The sequence below is a fragment of the Melanostigma gelatinosum genome (assembly GCF_949748355.1).
Source record: "Melanostigma gelatinosum genome assembly, chromosome: 6".
In the NCBI taxonomy this organism is placed as follows: Eukaryota; Metazoa; Chordata; class Actinopteri; order Perciformes; family Zoarcidae; genus Melanostigma; species Melanostigma gelatinosum.
Window position 1 is genome coordinate 13,852,488 of NC_136639.1, and position 13,516 is coordinate 13,866,003.

At 42.8% G+C, this 13,516-nt stretch overlaps 1 protein-coding gene across 2 annotated transcripts; it reads right to left on the minus strand.

Annotated features, from left to right (window-relative positions):
* Window positions 1-4,718: 4,718 nt before the first annotated feature.
* Window positions 4,719-12,743, minus strand: nr2f1a (nuclear receptor subfamily 2, group F, member 1a). 2 transcript variants are annotated; one of them, XM_079269826.1, is made up of 4 exons: window positions 11,509-12,743; window positions 9,571-10,098; window positions 5,743-5,930; window positions 4,719-5,003 (listed from the first exon to the last, which is right to left on the minus strand). In XM_079269826.1, exons 1-4 carry the CDS (start codon window positions 11,933-11,935, stop codon window positions 4,941-4,943), a joined length of 1,206 nt encoding a protein of 401 aa, XP_079125952.1. In that variant the 5' UTR covers window positions 11,936-12,743; the 3' UTR covers window positions 4,719-4,940. The 2 variants fall into 2 exon arrangements, with proteins under 2 accessions (XP_079125952.1, XP_079125951.1); XM_079269825.1 differs by having other exon boundaries at window positions 4,719-5,930.
* Between the last annotated feature and the right edge of the window lie 773 nt (window positions 12,744-13,516).

The window sequence follows — 13,516 nt, forward strand, 5'->3', positions numbered from 1 at the left end:
TATTTTAAAACAACAAAGCAAGACAGAGACCGGGGGCCCCGGGGTGGGAGGGGAGAAAACTTGGAAAGAAGTTACTATCAGATGAACAGCTGTCATTGTTGGGCAAGACTTCAATGCATATTAAGATAGTCATCTGAAAAAAAGACGCTTGTCCAAATAATGTCATTGGTAGTCCCTGCATCACTCATTCACATCTTTAAAGTTTGAATTTATTCCTTCAAACCTTTATTTTACTTTCTCAAATAGTAGAATTTCAAATCATTTATATAATGATATAAATCACAACGTTAACTTTGAAACGTTCAGGTATTTGGAATTTAGTTTGTCTTTGCTCTGACAGCATTATTCAATCTGTGTTCATTGTACAGAATATGTTCGAGTTGTAACTAACGGCTTTAATAGTAAACTAGTGGACAAACGTTTCAAAGGTAAAATTATATTTCACAAAGTGACACTACATGGAACCAATAACGCCCCAAACTAAGTGGAAAAAGATTGACTATACTTTTGATTGAACTGTAAAATATAATTATTTTAATTTACCTTCACATAATGAACATACAGGGTGTATTTTTTTAATTCCTGAAATATCTAAATAATAGCCGTTGAGGTTGCAATTTAAAACATCTCCCTCGTCTATGTTGCCAAGTCACACACGGTTGTATATCTCTTCCAAGGAAAGCGAATGTGCTTTGCGCTGTCACTTCTGCACTGCTTTTACAACATCGCTCTCCCCCCTTTTTTCTCTGCTTTACTGGAAGGCTTTCTCTCTTGTGCACCGGGTCCATTCGTGCAAAAAGTGTGGAGAAGGCATAAATACAAATGTGTTGGCTGTGACGAGAGATCTGTTCGCTGTAAATGAAGGGCCAGGGGAAGAAGACAAAGGGGGGTAAATGCATGCAGTGGTGTAGAGCTGGATATCTCTGTTAGTTGTCAGCGTTTAGTCCATGGCTGTGGAATGCTAATGAGTGAGGTCTCTCTCCCTTTCTCTCTCCTTTTCTCCCCCCCCTCCCCACACACACACTCTCTCTCTCCCTCTCGGGGAGAAGAAGCGGATCGATAGCTGACCCGATGGTTTTGGCCAATGCTTTATTTATCTGGCCAGGCAATGATATTATCAGCCTTGAACGTTATATACAGCAAACGTCTTCCTAAATCAACACAAAGGGATCCGCTTACACAGCAATCCGGGCTTTTTCTCACAACCACCTCGCTCTTGCTCTCTCTCTCTCGACCAGTAGCGCGCGCACACACGCTTACTTACGCTGGTAGAAACACGCGTTTACGCACGGGCATGCAAACGAACGCGCCCGCACACATACAGAAAGACCTCACACATATATAAAATCCCTACCATTGACTACACACAGTTGAGACAATCATTACGAACTTGCGTGCGCACACACACACACACACACATGCGCATGGAGGCGTCCCCGGGAGGAGTCCCCTTATGTTACATTCACAACTTGGGATCTTTTATACCCCGTAGGGCTGGATTTGATCATGGCTTAAAGGTTGCCTATGAGGTCCGCGGACAGATCTCAGAACAGCACGTTGTAATCATAAAATATGTCTCCCTCCGTTGACTGTGTAAAGCCAATAGGCTACAACAACAAAATCGGGCTGTTAGCTGGGATACAGCGGAAACATCTCACGGGAATCCATTTAATTTTGGACATTTGTCCTCACTGTGTCGTTCCCAGCCATTTTGCAAGCTCGTGTGAGTGAGGTGCGTGGTAGACACGGTGGAGCACTTGTCGCCATGTGTTGACATCATTTTTACGCACAAGACAATATGAGAAATAAGCCGTGTCATACTTCAGAGGGCCCCCCATTCATAGACGGAGCCGCTATTTGGAAATTGTTATTGTCTCAAACAGCAGTATTTGTCAAATGTGACCAAGAAAACTAGGCTACTATAAGTGAAATGAAGTGACGTGTGACGCCAATACAACGTTTCCACAGCTGCATAAAACCATTGGCTTGCATTGAGGCTTTTGGAGAAATAGGTTCGCTGACAACTTAGGATAATAAATGTTTCGCTTTCAGACGGATATCTCAAACGTGAAATCGCACCCAGCTGCTTGTGTAAAGCAAACAAATAGCCCCCCGTGTCAGGAGTCCTCCACTTGTGGTTTGATGAATGAAACTAGACAAAGGTAAATGGTTATTTAACTCATTTCGTAGTAACACTTTGGTAACCGGAGTTTCCGAAATTACAGAGACACAAATGGGGCCCATAGTGTGCCACATATCCATCTCCCTTACCCACCGCAGCTATAGTCCAATCTGACAGTGCATTTACTTCCTCTTAATGCACTTTGTACTTTTTATTTTCTTTAATAATAAAGTATGTACGAATAATGCTTTCATCAGAGGATAAGGAATTTGATGATGCATGTCTATGACAAATATAGCTTTATTATTTGAGGTGTTGCATTATTTGTCAAAGAATCGAGAATGGTCCACAGTCTAAATAGAAAATATCACTTTTTCCAGAGTCCTCGTGTGTTTCGCTTGTATTGCCTTTACTGAAACGTTAATTAGCAACACATGCCACCATTTCGTCTATTTTTGAACTATTGCTTTATATAGCCTGTGGTATAACCGAATGCTCTCAGCAAGAGGATAAAAGATAGATACTCTGGGGTTTAGAATACATTCGACACCCAGCTGAAAGCTGCGTTTAATAACCAAACAAACAATTAAGTCCAGAGCCACATTAAACAAAAACGACCTGGACTGTGCGATGGCCTTGGTGAAGCCATATTCATTGTCTTTGAAAAACAAACATTTATTCGCACATTCAGCTTTCCTTGCCGTCCAGGAAACGATCATCTGGATTATTTCCAAAAACACACCAGTTAAAGACAAACACGCTAAACAATTCCAGTGCTTCAGTAATTATCTTTTTTAATGCTGCGTTTTAGAGGTCGGTAATGTGAGTATATTGTTCAGTTGTGTTCAGTTGTGTTCAGCATATTCTGCCACCAGTACCAAGCAGAAAGGAATGGCTCAACTAACTCATTATTCTGCAACTTACACCTGACCTAAAGCTCGGGGAGAATCATACCCTATTCATAAAGAAACAACGATCCAACCTGACGAAATATCACATCCATGTTTGTACAGTGGCTTAGGCAACAACAAGGCGTCTGACAACTGACCCAGTGCTACAGACAGGTCGATTGTGAGCTAATCGGTACAATATGCCTGAACAGACTCATGAGGATGAAAACTGTATCCATGTGAGAGAGCATTTGAGGACAACCTAAAACACAACCTATAGTAGGCGATCATTCCAGCACGAGTGAGAAATAATTAATACCTGAATATTATAGCCTTTGAACGAGACAGGCAATATAAACAAATAACCCACTGGCACAAATGCCCCTCCCCCAATCCTATAAGACGGAAACAAATATGGCGATATCAAATTGCGACATTGCAACGCGCTACATGCAGTTCAGCTCCCGTCCTCTTGTCCCTCATCGCTGCCAGTCAGCAGATGAAGATGTGAGCAATATGGCGCACAAGCAACACGTCTGATGATGAAGAAGGGGGACTAACAGGCAAATGTAATAATTGTCAGACCGAAACCCCATTTTCTTCTTAACGCGATCCAATTCATCACATTTTACCCGTCGATGTGAGTGTAACGCTGTACTGACAGTGAGGGTAGATCCAGGTCCATGACTGGGCTTCCTGTGTCATTTTGTGGAGTACATGGAGACAAAACGCACATAGAGAGACAGACCAATGCAAGGACAGAAACTCCATGTAACCCATCTAACACGTTGAGGACTTATCGATGTACTCATTACATTCTGAATGTATCAGGCAAACCAAGGCCATATCTCTTTCTGTCTCCCTCTCTCTCACACACACACACATACACACACACACACCTACACACACACGTGCCTTCCATCTCACACGTTTCCCCTCTCATTTGTCTCTGCACCGGCTCCTCTCTCTCTCTCTCTCTCTCTCTCTCTCTCTCTCTCTCTCTCTCTCTCCCTCCCTCCCTCTCCTTCCTCCTCTCTATTCCCTCACAATGCATCACCCTCGGTGTTCCTATCGACTGGCTTACATGCTGTAAAATACATTTTCCAGATTGATCACGCATATCACAGCAGCTTTGCAGCGGGGCCTAACCCTTTTGCCAAATGACGCCCACATCAATATTGAGGCATGCACTATCAAGGCAGAGTTTTTAAGAACGGGGGAGAGGGGAATATTGTTTGGTTTGTGAGGAATCACCTTGATTAAGCCACATGAGGTAGGATAGAGGTGGCTCTGTGTGGTGCGCAGGCTTTCCTCACTGTCTGGGAAAATATTAAACATGAATACGCTCACAGGCTGGCAGAGAGCTCACCAAGTCCTCGTGTGTAGCCTTCCCTCCTTTGTGTTAGCAATGTCAGTTATCTCCGTGAGTCTGTTAAAATGTAAAGTATGCACCCATTGTTTCATTACCACACGTAATCCCTTGTTTCACCTCGTTTCTGGCGGTATTGGCGTATTAGAGAGAGGCAAAATTCAGAATTATGTTTCAGTATAAGGCAATGCAGAACAGTACACTCGGTGACGGTAGACGGCACTTGCGCGCAGGAGCCCACAGAGACAACAGATTCCCCCTGATTATATAAAATAAGACCGAGAATCTTGATATTTACTTCCAGGAAAATGCTTGAGAATGAGACATTGTTGCCTATTTCTTTTTTAATAGTACAGTCACCATCACACAACTTCATCAACCGACCCTTCTGCAAAAAGCTGCATCATGGAGTAAGCAAATTGAAGGCAACAACCAATAAAATTCAAGAAACAATGAAAATATTCAAGACGAAACAAACAAAATGTATTTGAAATGATATATTAAAAGTGCTTTTGATTTTCATGTCTCTCCTTTGACTGATGATCGACTCCACACGCACTCATGGCCCGGGGAATGGCGCCCCAGACGTCCTCTCAGTTAAAATGTCCTGGAGGTCAGTTTGCTGCTGTTGCAGGTCCATCGTTTCAATTGGGAGAAAAGTTCAACCATCAGTGGTGATATTGTCATAGCGATTAGACTGTTTCTTATTTGTCTAAATTTCTTTATTTTTCTGTTTTTAAATTCTCACTTCAATTTTAATTCTTGGAGAACATAGCTTCGACAACATATATCGCACTCATTATAAGAAGCAAAAAGGTTATATCAAAAAAGTATTAGTATAGAATCACAGAAACCCTGGTTTAGAACCAGAAAAAATACAAAACAGAGAGGTACATAGACACAGGACATTTCTTATAATTGCTTGGAAACATTATTTTCCCGCTAAGTCTTGATTATTTTTTTCTTACTGCGCATATGATGTTTTTCATTGTATTTGTATTTTTTACAAAAAAGGAAAATAAAGACTAGTATTTTACAAAATGAAGAGTATTGTTCTTGACGATGAGGGTGGATTTACACAGGTGTAAAGTCCAGTTCCAATATTTTTCTGTACATAATGTATTCCATCTCAGTCCCAGAAGACAGAAAAAAAGTAATGTCCTCCAAGTTTTTCAGAAAAGATCCTATATATAGTCTTCTTGGAGGAGGATGGGGTGAGGGGTGCTGCATTTTGGTCCTTTCTTTCCTCTCTTTTTCCCACTTTCATATTAGGATCATTGGATGGACATGTAAGGCCAGTTGAAGCTGCTCCCGGATAATAGCATATCCCTGATGAGGGTTTCAATAGGAGTTTTACCTACCAAGCGGACGAAGAACAGCTGCTCGATTACCGACGACGAGACGGTGCGCAGAGAGGGCAGCCGCAGCAGGAGCTTCCCAAAGCGGCTGGGCTGGTTCGGGTACTGGCTCCTCACGTACTCCTCCAGGGCGCACTGAGATTTCTCCTGCAGGCTCTCGATGTGAGCAGCATCCGACAGGCCGCAAGCGTCTGAGAAACACACACCAAAAACACTGTGGTCAGGCTCGACAAGTCTCTGAAGCCCCAAGGTACGACATGTTATGGAAAAGTCTCTCAATCGGATTTAAGTGAAACAATATTGGCTAACAACATATTCTTAAGGTATTACATTATTATTAAAACACATCAGACTCTTAGGTCACCAAGCTTGCAAAGAGGTGGTACATTTTTCATCATATATAATTTTAAATATAGGCTATAGCACTCAAATGACTCTGCTGACAATTCCACTTAATATTTTATTTTCAAAATATGAACACAAAAGCGCATGGTCAATTTTTGGCGTCACGTGGGCTTAGCTGTGACAAGTGCACACCTTGCCATGCCCAATTTTAATTCCTGCAGAAGCACCCTGTTATCATTCAACATCGGCCTTTACGTACTATTGACAAAGTGGAATGAACAAACACACTGCCCAAACATGCTACATCACATTGAGCGAGTGGGACTGTCACGCAGAATAAACAAGGGGGCTTGCTGCTGAAGCAGGGGATGCACAATTCAGTGGAGGGTATCTCTGCCTGCTCTAACAACAATCAACAAGAATATAGAGTTAAATGTTATGAAAACAGTGTTGTCAACGTGCAGAGGAAGAATTGACGGGGCAAATGGAGCGAAGGCGAAAGGTATAGGGTACAGGCTAAAGGCCGATGCTCTTGATGTCTGAACTCTGGGGATCCAAGTATAAGGAAACATAAACGGCACTGATGAATCTGAAATTACACCGGATGTAATGTGACCTAATTACTCTGCAGTTAGCTGTTAAGTCATTTCGCCGAACTTCTCTCCATAGACCACTTTTGCCCTGTTTTTTAATGTAGCCTATAGGACAGGCCGCTGGAAGCAATCACATTTATTAGGGGAGGTGAAGTCAATAGTCACGCAGAAGCGACATAAAATGTCAGAAAATGAGCGTATGCAACACGCAGACGAGACGTGTGTTTTGGTGCACACTGGTGGTTCATGCAGCCTTGTGCAGCCACGCTTAACTATAGACAACGCATATCAGGCTCGTTAGTGTCGTACAATGTCCTGTTATAAAAATACGCTTTTTTTTTTTACACAACCCAAGCATGCGCGTTCTATAAACTGCTGTAAATGCAAGCAGCATGACCGCTGGCATACATGGTCCACGTAGTCTAGGCTGTCCTCAACATATTGCGCCGTGCTTTTGTAAAGACAACACAAGGAAGACAGCTTTAGTTTTCAAGCACTAATACATTAAACGCCGGACAGAGGCGTTTAAGCCTATTCGTGAGTCCTCAGTGCTATAACTCACTATGGCCAGACACAATAACCTTATGAACCCGGGGGCAACGCTGAGATCTTGGGGTGATTTACTGCGACCTTATTCCGGCCGGTCAAAGCCCCATGTATGCAAATCCCTCTGGATTAACGCTGAGTGTCCCTTTTTAAAAACTACAGCAATCAATAATGTTATTAATTAATTACATTTAGAAATTTCAGGTAAAATAGCGGATAATAATGCTTGGATGTTGCAATGCTGCGATGTAGAGAGTTAGATGCTGCATTTGAATGTATGCATCAAGAGAAAGCTGGTCAAAGACACCCACTAGTTCTCCATCAGACCTGCCTGCAACCCTGCACCCCCATACTGAGACGTGCATGGAGCAGATCGCTTCCAGATTCGCAAACGACTATTTCTGTGGTAGTTTAGCAAAGGCACACACTGCAGCGTGGATAAGGACTTCGTGTAAGACAATGATCCAGACCTGAACTCTGGTGAAATAGTGTAGCCTGTCCACCATTCTGTATCACATACTGACAAGACTGGTGTTATTAAAGGCAAACAATCCAGGCTGGTCTTGGCAACGTGCCACATGACTTGTTATAGCCAACACCAGTTGTTGCATCTCAACCTAACTAAATCATCTGCTAGAAAATAGAGGTCGTTAAGAAGTTTCTCTTGGTAATCTGCGGTGAATTCGTGAAACGCAGGGCAATAGGAAAAGATGGCCAAATATGTGCGCACGGTAAAGTGAATCAAACAGGATGTCATAATACTAAATAAGGCAAAGTATTTATTTGAGTTAAAACATATATTTACCGAACAGTATGCCTTCAAATTGTTGCGTGTGAAAGTTGCCAAACCCCCAAAACTGAAAAAGTAGTTATTGTGGCTCCTGAAACTAAAAAAAGATCTAAAAATAGAAAGTTCTCTAACTGGAGGAAAACCTATGTGGTAATGTCGCATTCGCAAAAAAAGAATAATAAATGAAAATATAATTAAAGGTGGTTCCTATACATTTGGTGAGCACTCAAGAGTTTAGCTAATTTAGATCCTGACTATACACAGTTTTTATTACTTTATAAATACTGCGTTGAATTATGTATCAATAATATAATAAAAAATTGTAAATGTATGCATGTATGCAGTTATACATCAATGTGACATTAGGTAAATAATAAACAATAATTATTGTGTAACTACTCAATATGACATTGAGTTATGACGCTTTCTAGGGATATTGAAAGTGGTGATAATTTCAATATAACTCCAAATCTGAAAACTACAGTAAAACTGAATATTTTATCACGAACGTGTCCAATTATAGGATCTGTATAACCATGATACAGATTTTTTTTAATGGGCCAAATGTGAGACAATGCAATCCAAACTTTGAGGTTAGTTTTGAAGTAGTTTGGGGCCTGACTTTCCTGTTCCTTCCAATCACTACAAGCATCCATTGACATAACGGGCCTAAAGGCACCACGCGTACACAACTAACTCCAAAATATCATCTAAATTACGCACCGAGAGTAAATGAGGACCTTTAAGATCTTACCCTAGTCACCTATCAATTAAGATATCAAAGATGTAGGTTACTGTTGGACATTTTGGCTGGTGTCTTTTCAACACGTGTGGAACAAAATCAACTATCCTCAACAACTTAGAAAACGAATAGGTCAGCTAACAATCTATAGCAGTGCTGATCTGAGTCCTACAGCAGCGATGCATTGACATATGAGTCAACCTCCATCAGCTTTTTTGATCTCAGCCTGCTAAGGATTATTTCCTGCCCCCAAGACATGTGTTTGTGCACGCAAAACAAGGATAAAAGCATGCACCAACACTCATAAATGCATCAGCTGTCATATATCGTTCTGTGATAGACTATTTCATCTTTACGCTCGATTATTTGACACCTGTTCTAAAATTTATGGACGCGAACCTACAGTCTCGCTCTCGGCTCAGACGTGTTCAAGAAAGTTTAAACTCAACAATTATAAAATCTTTACATATATGAGATTGTCAATTATATCCGATTTAAAGCGCATTTATCTGAGTGCAGTAACAAACTTGATGCGCTCACTCAATCTGGATTTGTTTACACGTTTTATGCTGTGGCAACAACTGACATGGGAATGCATGTAAGTGGATATGTAGCAAGCTGTTTACAAAATAGCTATTCCATCTGCAACGCAAACATCTCGTAAACTCAGATTTGTGACCAACCTATACTTGGCAGACATATTCTTTACGCCACAGTGTTTCGCCCTGCGAGCCTCGCTCAGTGGCCCCAGTAACATTACAACTAGGCCTCATTTGATTATAGACGTTTTCCTATGTGACATGTCGGACACCCACCTGATGTAAAAAGCACGATGGCCTTGAGGCAGCTGTACTCTGCCGAGTCTACGTGCAGGGTCTTAAGCTTCTCCACTTGTTCCTGGAAGATCCGGATGTGATCCATGAAAGCCACAACACGGTCCGCGGACATCGGGGAGGCGTGGAGGCCCGCAGCGGCGAGCAGAGGGGCCACATGCAGAGGCATGGAGCACTGGGCCGCGTTAAGCACAAACAACTCGCTCCACGTCAGCCTGAGAAGGGACACCTGGTCGGTGATCTGCAGGTCGGGAAAGAAAGGGATGTTTCTCGCCCACTCCACGGCGCTGAAGAGCAAACGAGCCGCCAGCTCGCAGATGTTCTCGATGCCCATGATATTGTTGGGCTGCATGCACTGGCTCCCGTACCGGGACGTCGGATAAGGCTCGGCCCGCAGCAATAACGAGATGTATCCGGACAGATAGCAGTGGCCATTCAGAGGGTCCCCGTTCGTCAGCGCGTACTGGCCTGGGTTGGGTTGAGTTGGAGGCATTCGTCCTCGCTGAACCGCTAACAAAAAGAAAGAGAAAAAAGAGGAAATGTGCATCCAGGACTGATAAACATTGTTCACGAGTACTAAAGCCGTAAAGCAAGCTAAAGCTAGTGTGTTTCTCTCCGGTAAAACGGCATGCCCTGCAATCTAAATTCAGCACGCTTTTCAAAAACATTTTGACTCGTGAATTCCGTTTTGTAAGAGTAAATGATCATGTGGAGAGCATAAACATCTCATCAAAACAGATGTGCTGTGTCCCTCAACTTGCACTCTTTGCATTTGTATTTAGGGTTGCACGCTACATGGATTGTATGCAAAACGAAAATACAATCACATTTATACAACACACATACATTTTCTGTTGTACAAAGGCACATTTAACACATGTATTATCATGGGTATTTCAAGGCGTAATTGTAGGCTATATTGTATGCAGCAACCTAGTTATATTACTTTACATATATATATATTTATTTACGTGCGGTTTTGTTTATATTTACAATAATCCATTGTGGTCAACCATATTACAAATATGATTGATAAATACTGTTTGATTCAATCACATTTACACATTTTACCCACATCGAAAGTTCAGCTGGGAATAAAAGGAATTCAGCTGTTGTTTAATATTAAAAAATAAAATATTAATGTTACTCAGGGCACATTGTACTTGGGCTTGTACTTTTGTTTCACAAACAGTCGATTTTGAATAAGGGATGCTTGCATGAATTGGAAGAAAACACTTGACATAGAAAGTAAAGTTATACGGCCTGTAATGCACCAGGCAAAACAATGAGCCATGAACAACTTAAGCGGCATTATTCAGTGTGTCTGAGCTGTCTAGTCAGCATAAGGAGCTAGAGCGAGACGTGGGTTTGTAGTGTGTTCATTTTACATTCACACACGCAGATTACAAACCCGTCTGTACAATTATAAATTTGTAAACTGAATTTACTTATAGAAGGGACTATTAACCTTGGCCATTGTACACGCACGCACGCATACACACGTACACACACACACACGCACACACAGAGAGAGTGAGCGAGACAGACAGACAGGCACACACACATACACACAACCCCTCTTCTGCTCAAAAACCTATACGTAAAACGGGCCTGCTGTATAGAATGCCTTTGCTTGATAATATTACAATTTACACGGCAAGGAAAACAAAATAAGGATAAGCTAGACGAGCCGCTTTGTTCAGGCGACACGCATTGACGAGCAGAACCGCTGTGGCTGCACTGGCCTTTGCCTCTCTTACATAGGCAGAAAGACGAACCATTCATGCAAACATCCCTGAAAAACATGGATGGAGACTGCAGTATGCTCAGCCATATGCCTTTGACCTTAATGCAACATGGCAGTCGTGTTCGTCTGCTACTAGGATGCGTAATCATGAGTGTCTTTTAAAATATATTCACCTTCCCGCCGCATTCCCACTTTTAAACATTTCTTCAGCCGGCAGTATTGACACTGATTTCGGTGGTGCTGGTCAATGGGACAGTTCCTGTTGGCACGACATGAGTACGTTAAGTTCCTCCGTACACTCCTCTTGAAGAAACTTTTGCATCCCTCGCAGGTGAACTGGCCATAGTGTTTGCCGCTCGATTTGTCTCCGCAAACCACACATTCAATATGCTGCTGTCCAGAATTTTGACTCCCCTTTTCCCCGGCAGTCCCCGGTGTGGACGGGGGTCCCGGCTGGCTAGGGGTCTGCGGAGTGTGCGGCGCCGCTGACGCCGCCTGCTGCTGCTCCCTCGCCGGCTGCGCTGCTGGGTTGGGGCCGCTCGGAGGTCCTCCGGCCACGTCTTCCTGCGGATCTCTCCAGACGCTAACTACCATTGCCATATCTCTGTCCCTGAAAGTGCTATAAAGCGAAATGATCGCCGGTGTTTACGAAGCGTAGAATGGGGAAAAAATGAGATCTCAAAAGACGGGGCAGTGCAAAGTCAAATCGGAACACGCAATCTCATATGGGGTAAGAAGAAGAGTAGAACGCGATCAATACATTCAAAATACAGGAGGGCGATTGAATAGGCACCCGATCAGGATATACAAGTATCGGGAGGCCAGTTCCAAGGTAAATTGCAGTCAGCCATTCAGGAGTCCCCGATCTTGTAGGAAAGCCAGAGTCCAGTCGTAACAAATTGCAGTTTGATATAAAATAGCCACAAAGGGAAGGCAGGAGCGATTCACATGGACGCAGGAACGAGTAAAAAAACCTTCTGCTGGAAAGACACGCGATCCAAAGTGCTGCGGAGATAAATTCCTTTCTCTTTTCTTCCCCGTGCTCCTTTACACTCCCGTCTTCGTCGTTTAGGAGTAGAGGAAAAACTGAAGAGCCGGATTTTTACATCTATTTTCTTAAATAAGCCCCATCATCTCGCCCAGCAGCGAAAGAAAACCGCGTCGCCGAATGAAGTGCCCATGTATAGTTTCACCTCTCTCCAGCAGGAGGAATGGAGATACGAAGAGAAAAGATAAAAAAGGAGACCAACAGCAACAACTAATAGAATATGCAAGAACAAGGAGAGACCCAAAAATGAATGCGCTTAAACGGGAGGACCAGCAGAGCAATGTTTCCGAAACGGGGGATCTGCGCGAATGTCTGTATATAGTGAACTTTGACACTACTATTGAAACTGACACGTTTCTATGGAGATCGCTGCGCCTTATATGGTGCTCATGTCAAGGAGCCAAGAGAGGGGCTGCTGGAGACTGATAATCAAAGGCGACTGACTGTCCAGAGCCCTGCATAGAGGAGGAGGAGAGGGGGGAGATAGGGAGAGAGAGAGAGAAAATGGGAGGCTAAGGTTATAGCCAAGCCCTCTCTTTCTCTCCATTGGTTAGAGTCCCCCTCCGTTCATTCACTGCAAAAAATATCCACCTCGAGAAGTCATCGGGTCCCGTGTTCAAATCTTGAAATGTTATATTTCTTCAAAAAACACTGTAGAAAAAAAACCAAGTGCAGATTATAGACATTCGCTTGTTTCCAATCGCAGTCCGTGTCGTTTGAAGAATATGTATGTGCCAATACAGTGAAATAAAGCAGAGTAAGCAGGGGTATTTCCTTTAGAAATGAACAATCGATGTAATAACATTTACAGTGATGGGTCGATTGGCATTGGAAACAAGTGGGACTATCTCACCCCGATGAAAGATGCAATCTGTTTTGTACTGTTTTGGTAAATGCAATATTTCCAGACTCAATACTGAACTGATGTCTGGGGATGGATATTTTTTGCAGTGTTGCAATCTACGGCTGAAGGCACTGGGGGGCTCTGACAGGCACAATTTACATTGAGCTCGCCCCGCGCTGCTATTTACTTTGAAACCTGATTAGTATGGGCCGTCTATTGTCACCAAAAAGAGGAAGAAACCCTGAATAGAATAGCAGAAAAAGCGGGGTAAAGGCAAAGGGGGACAAAG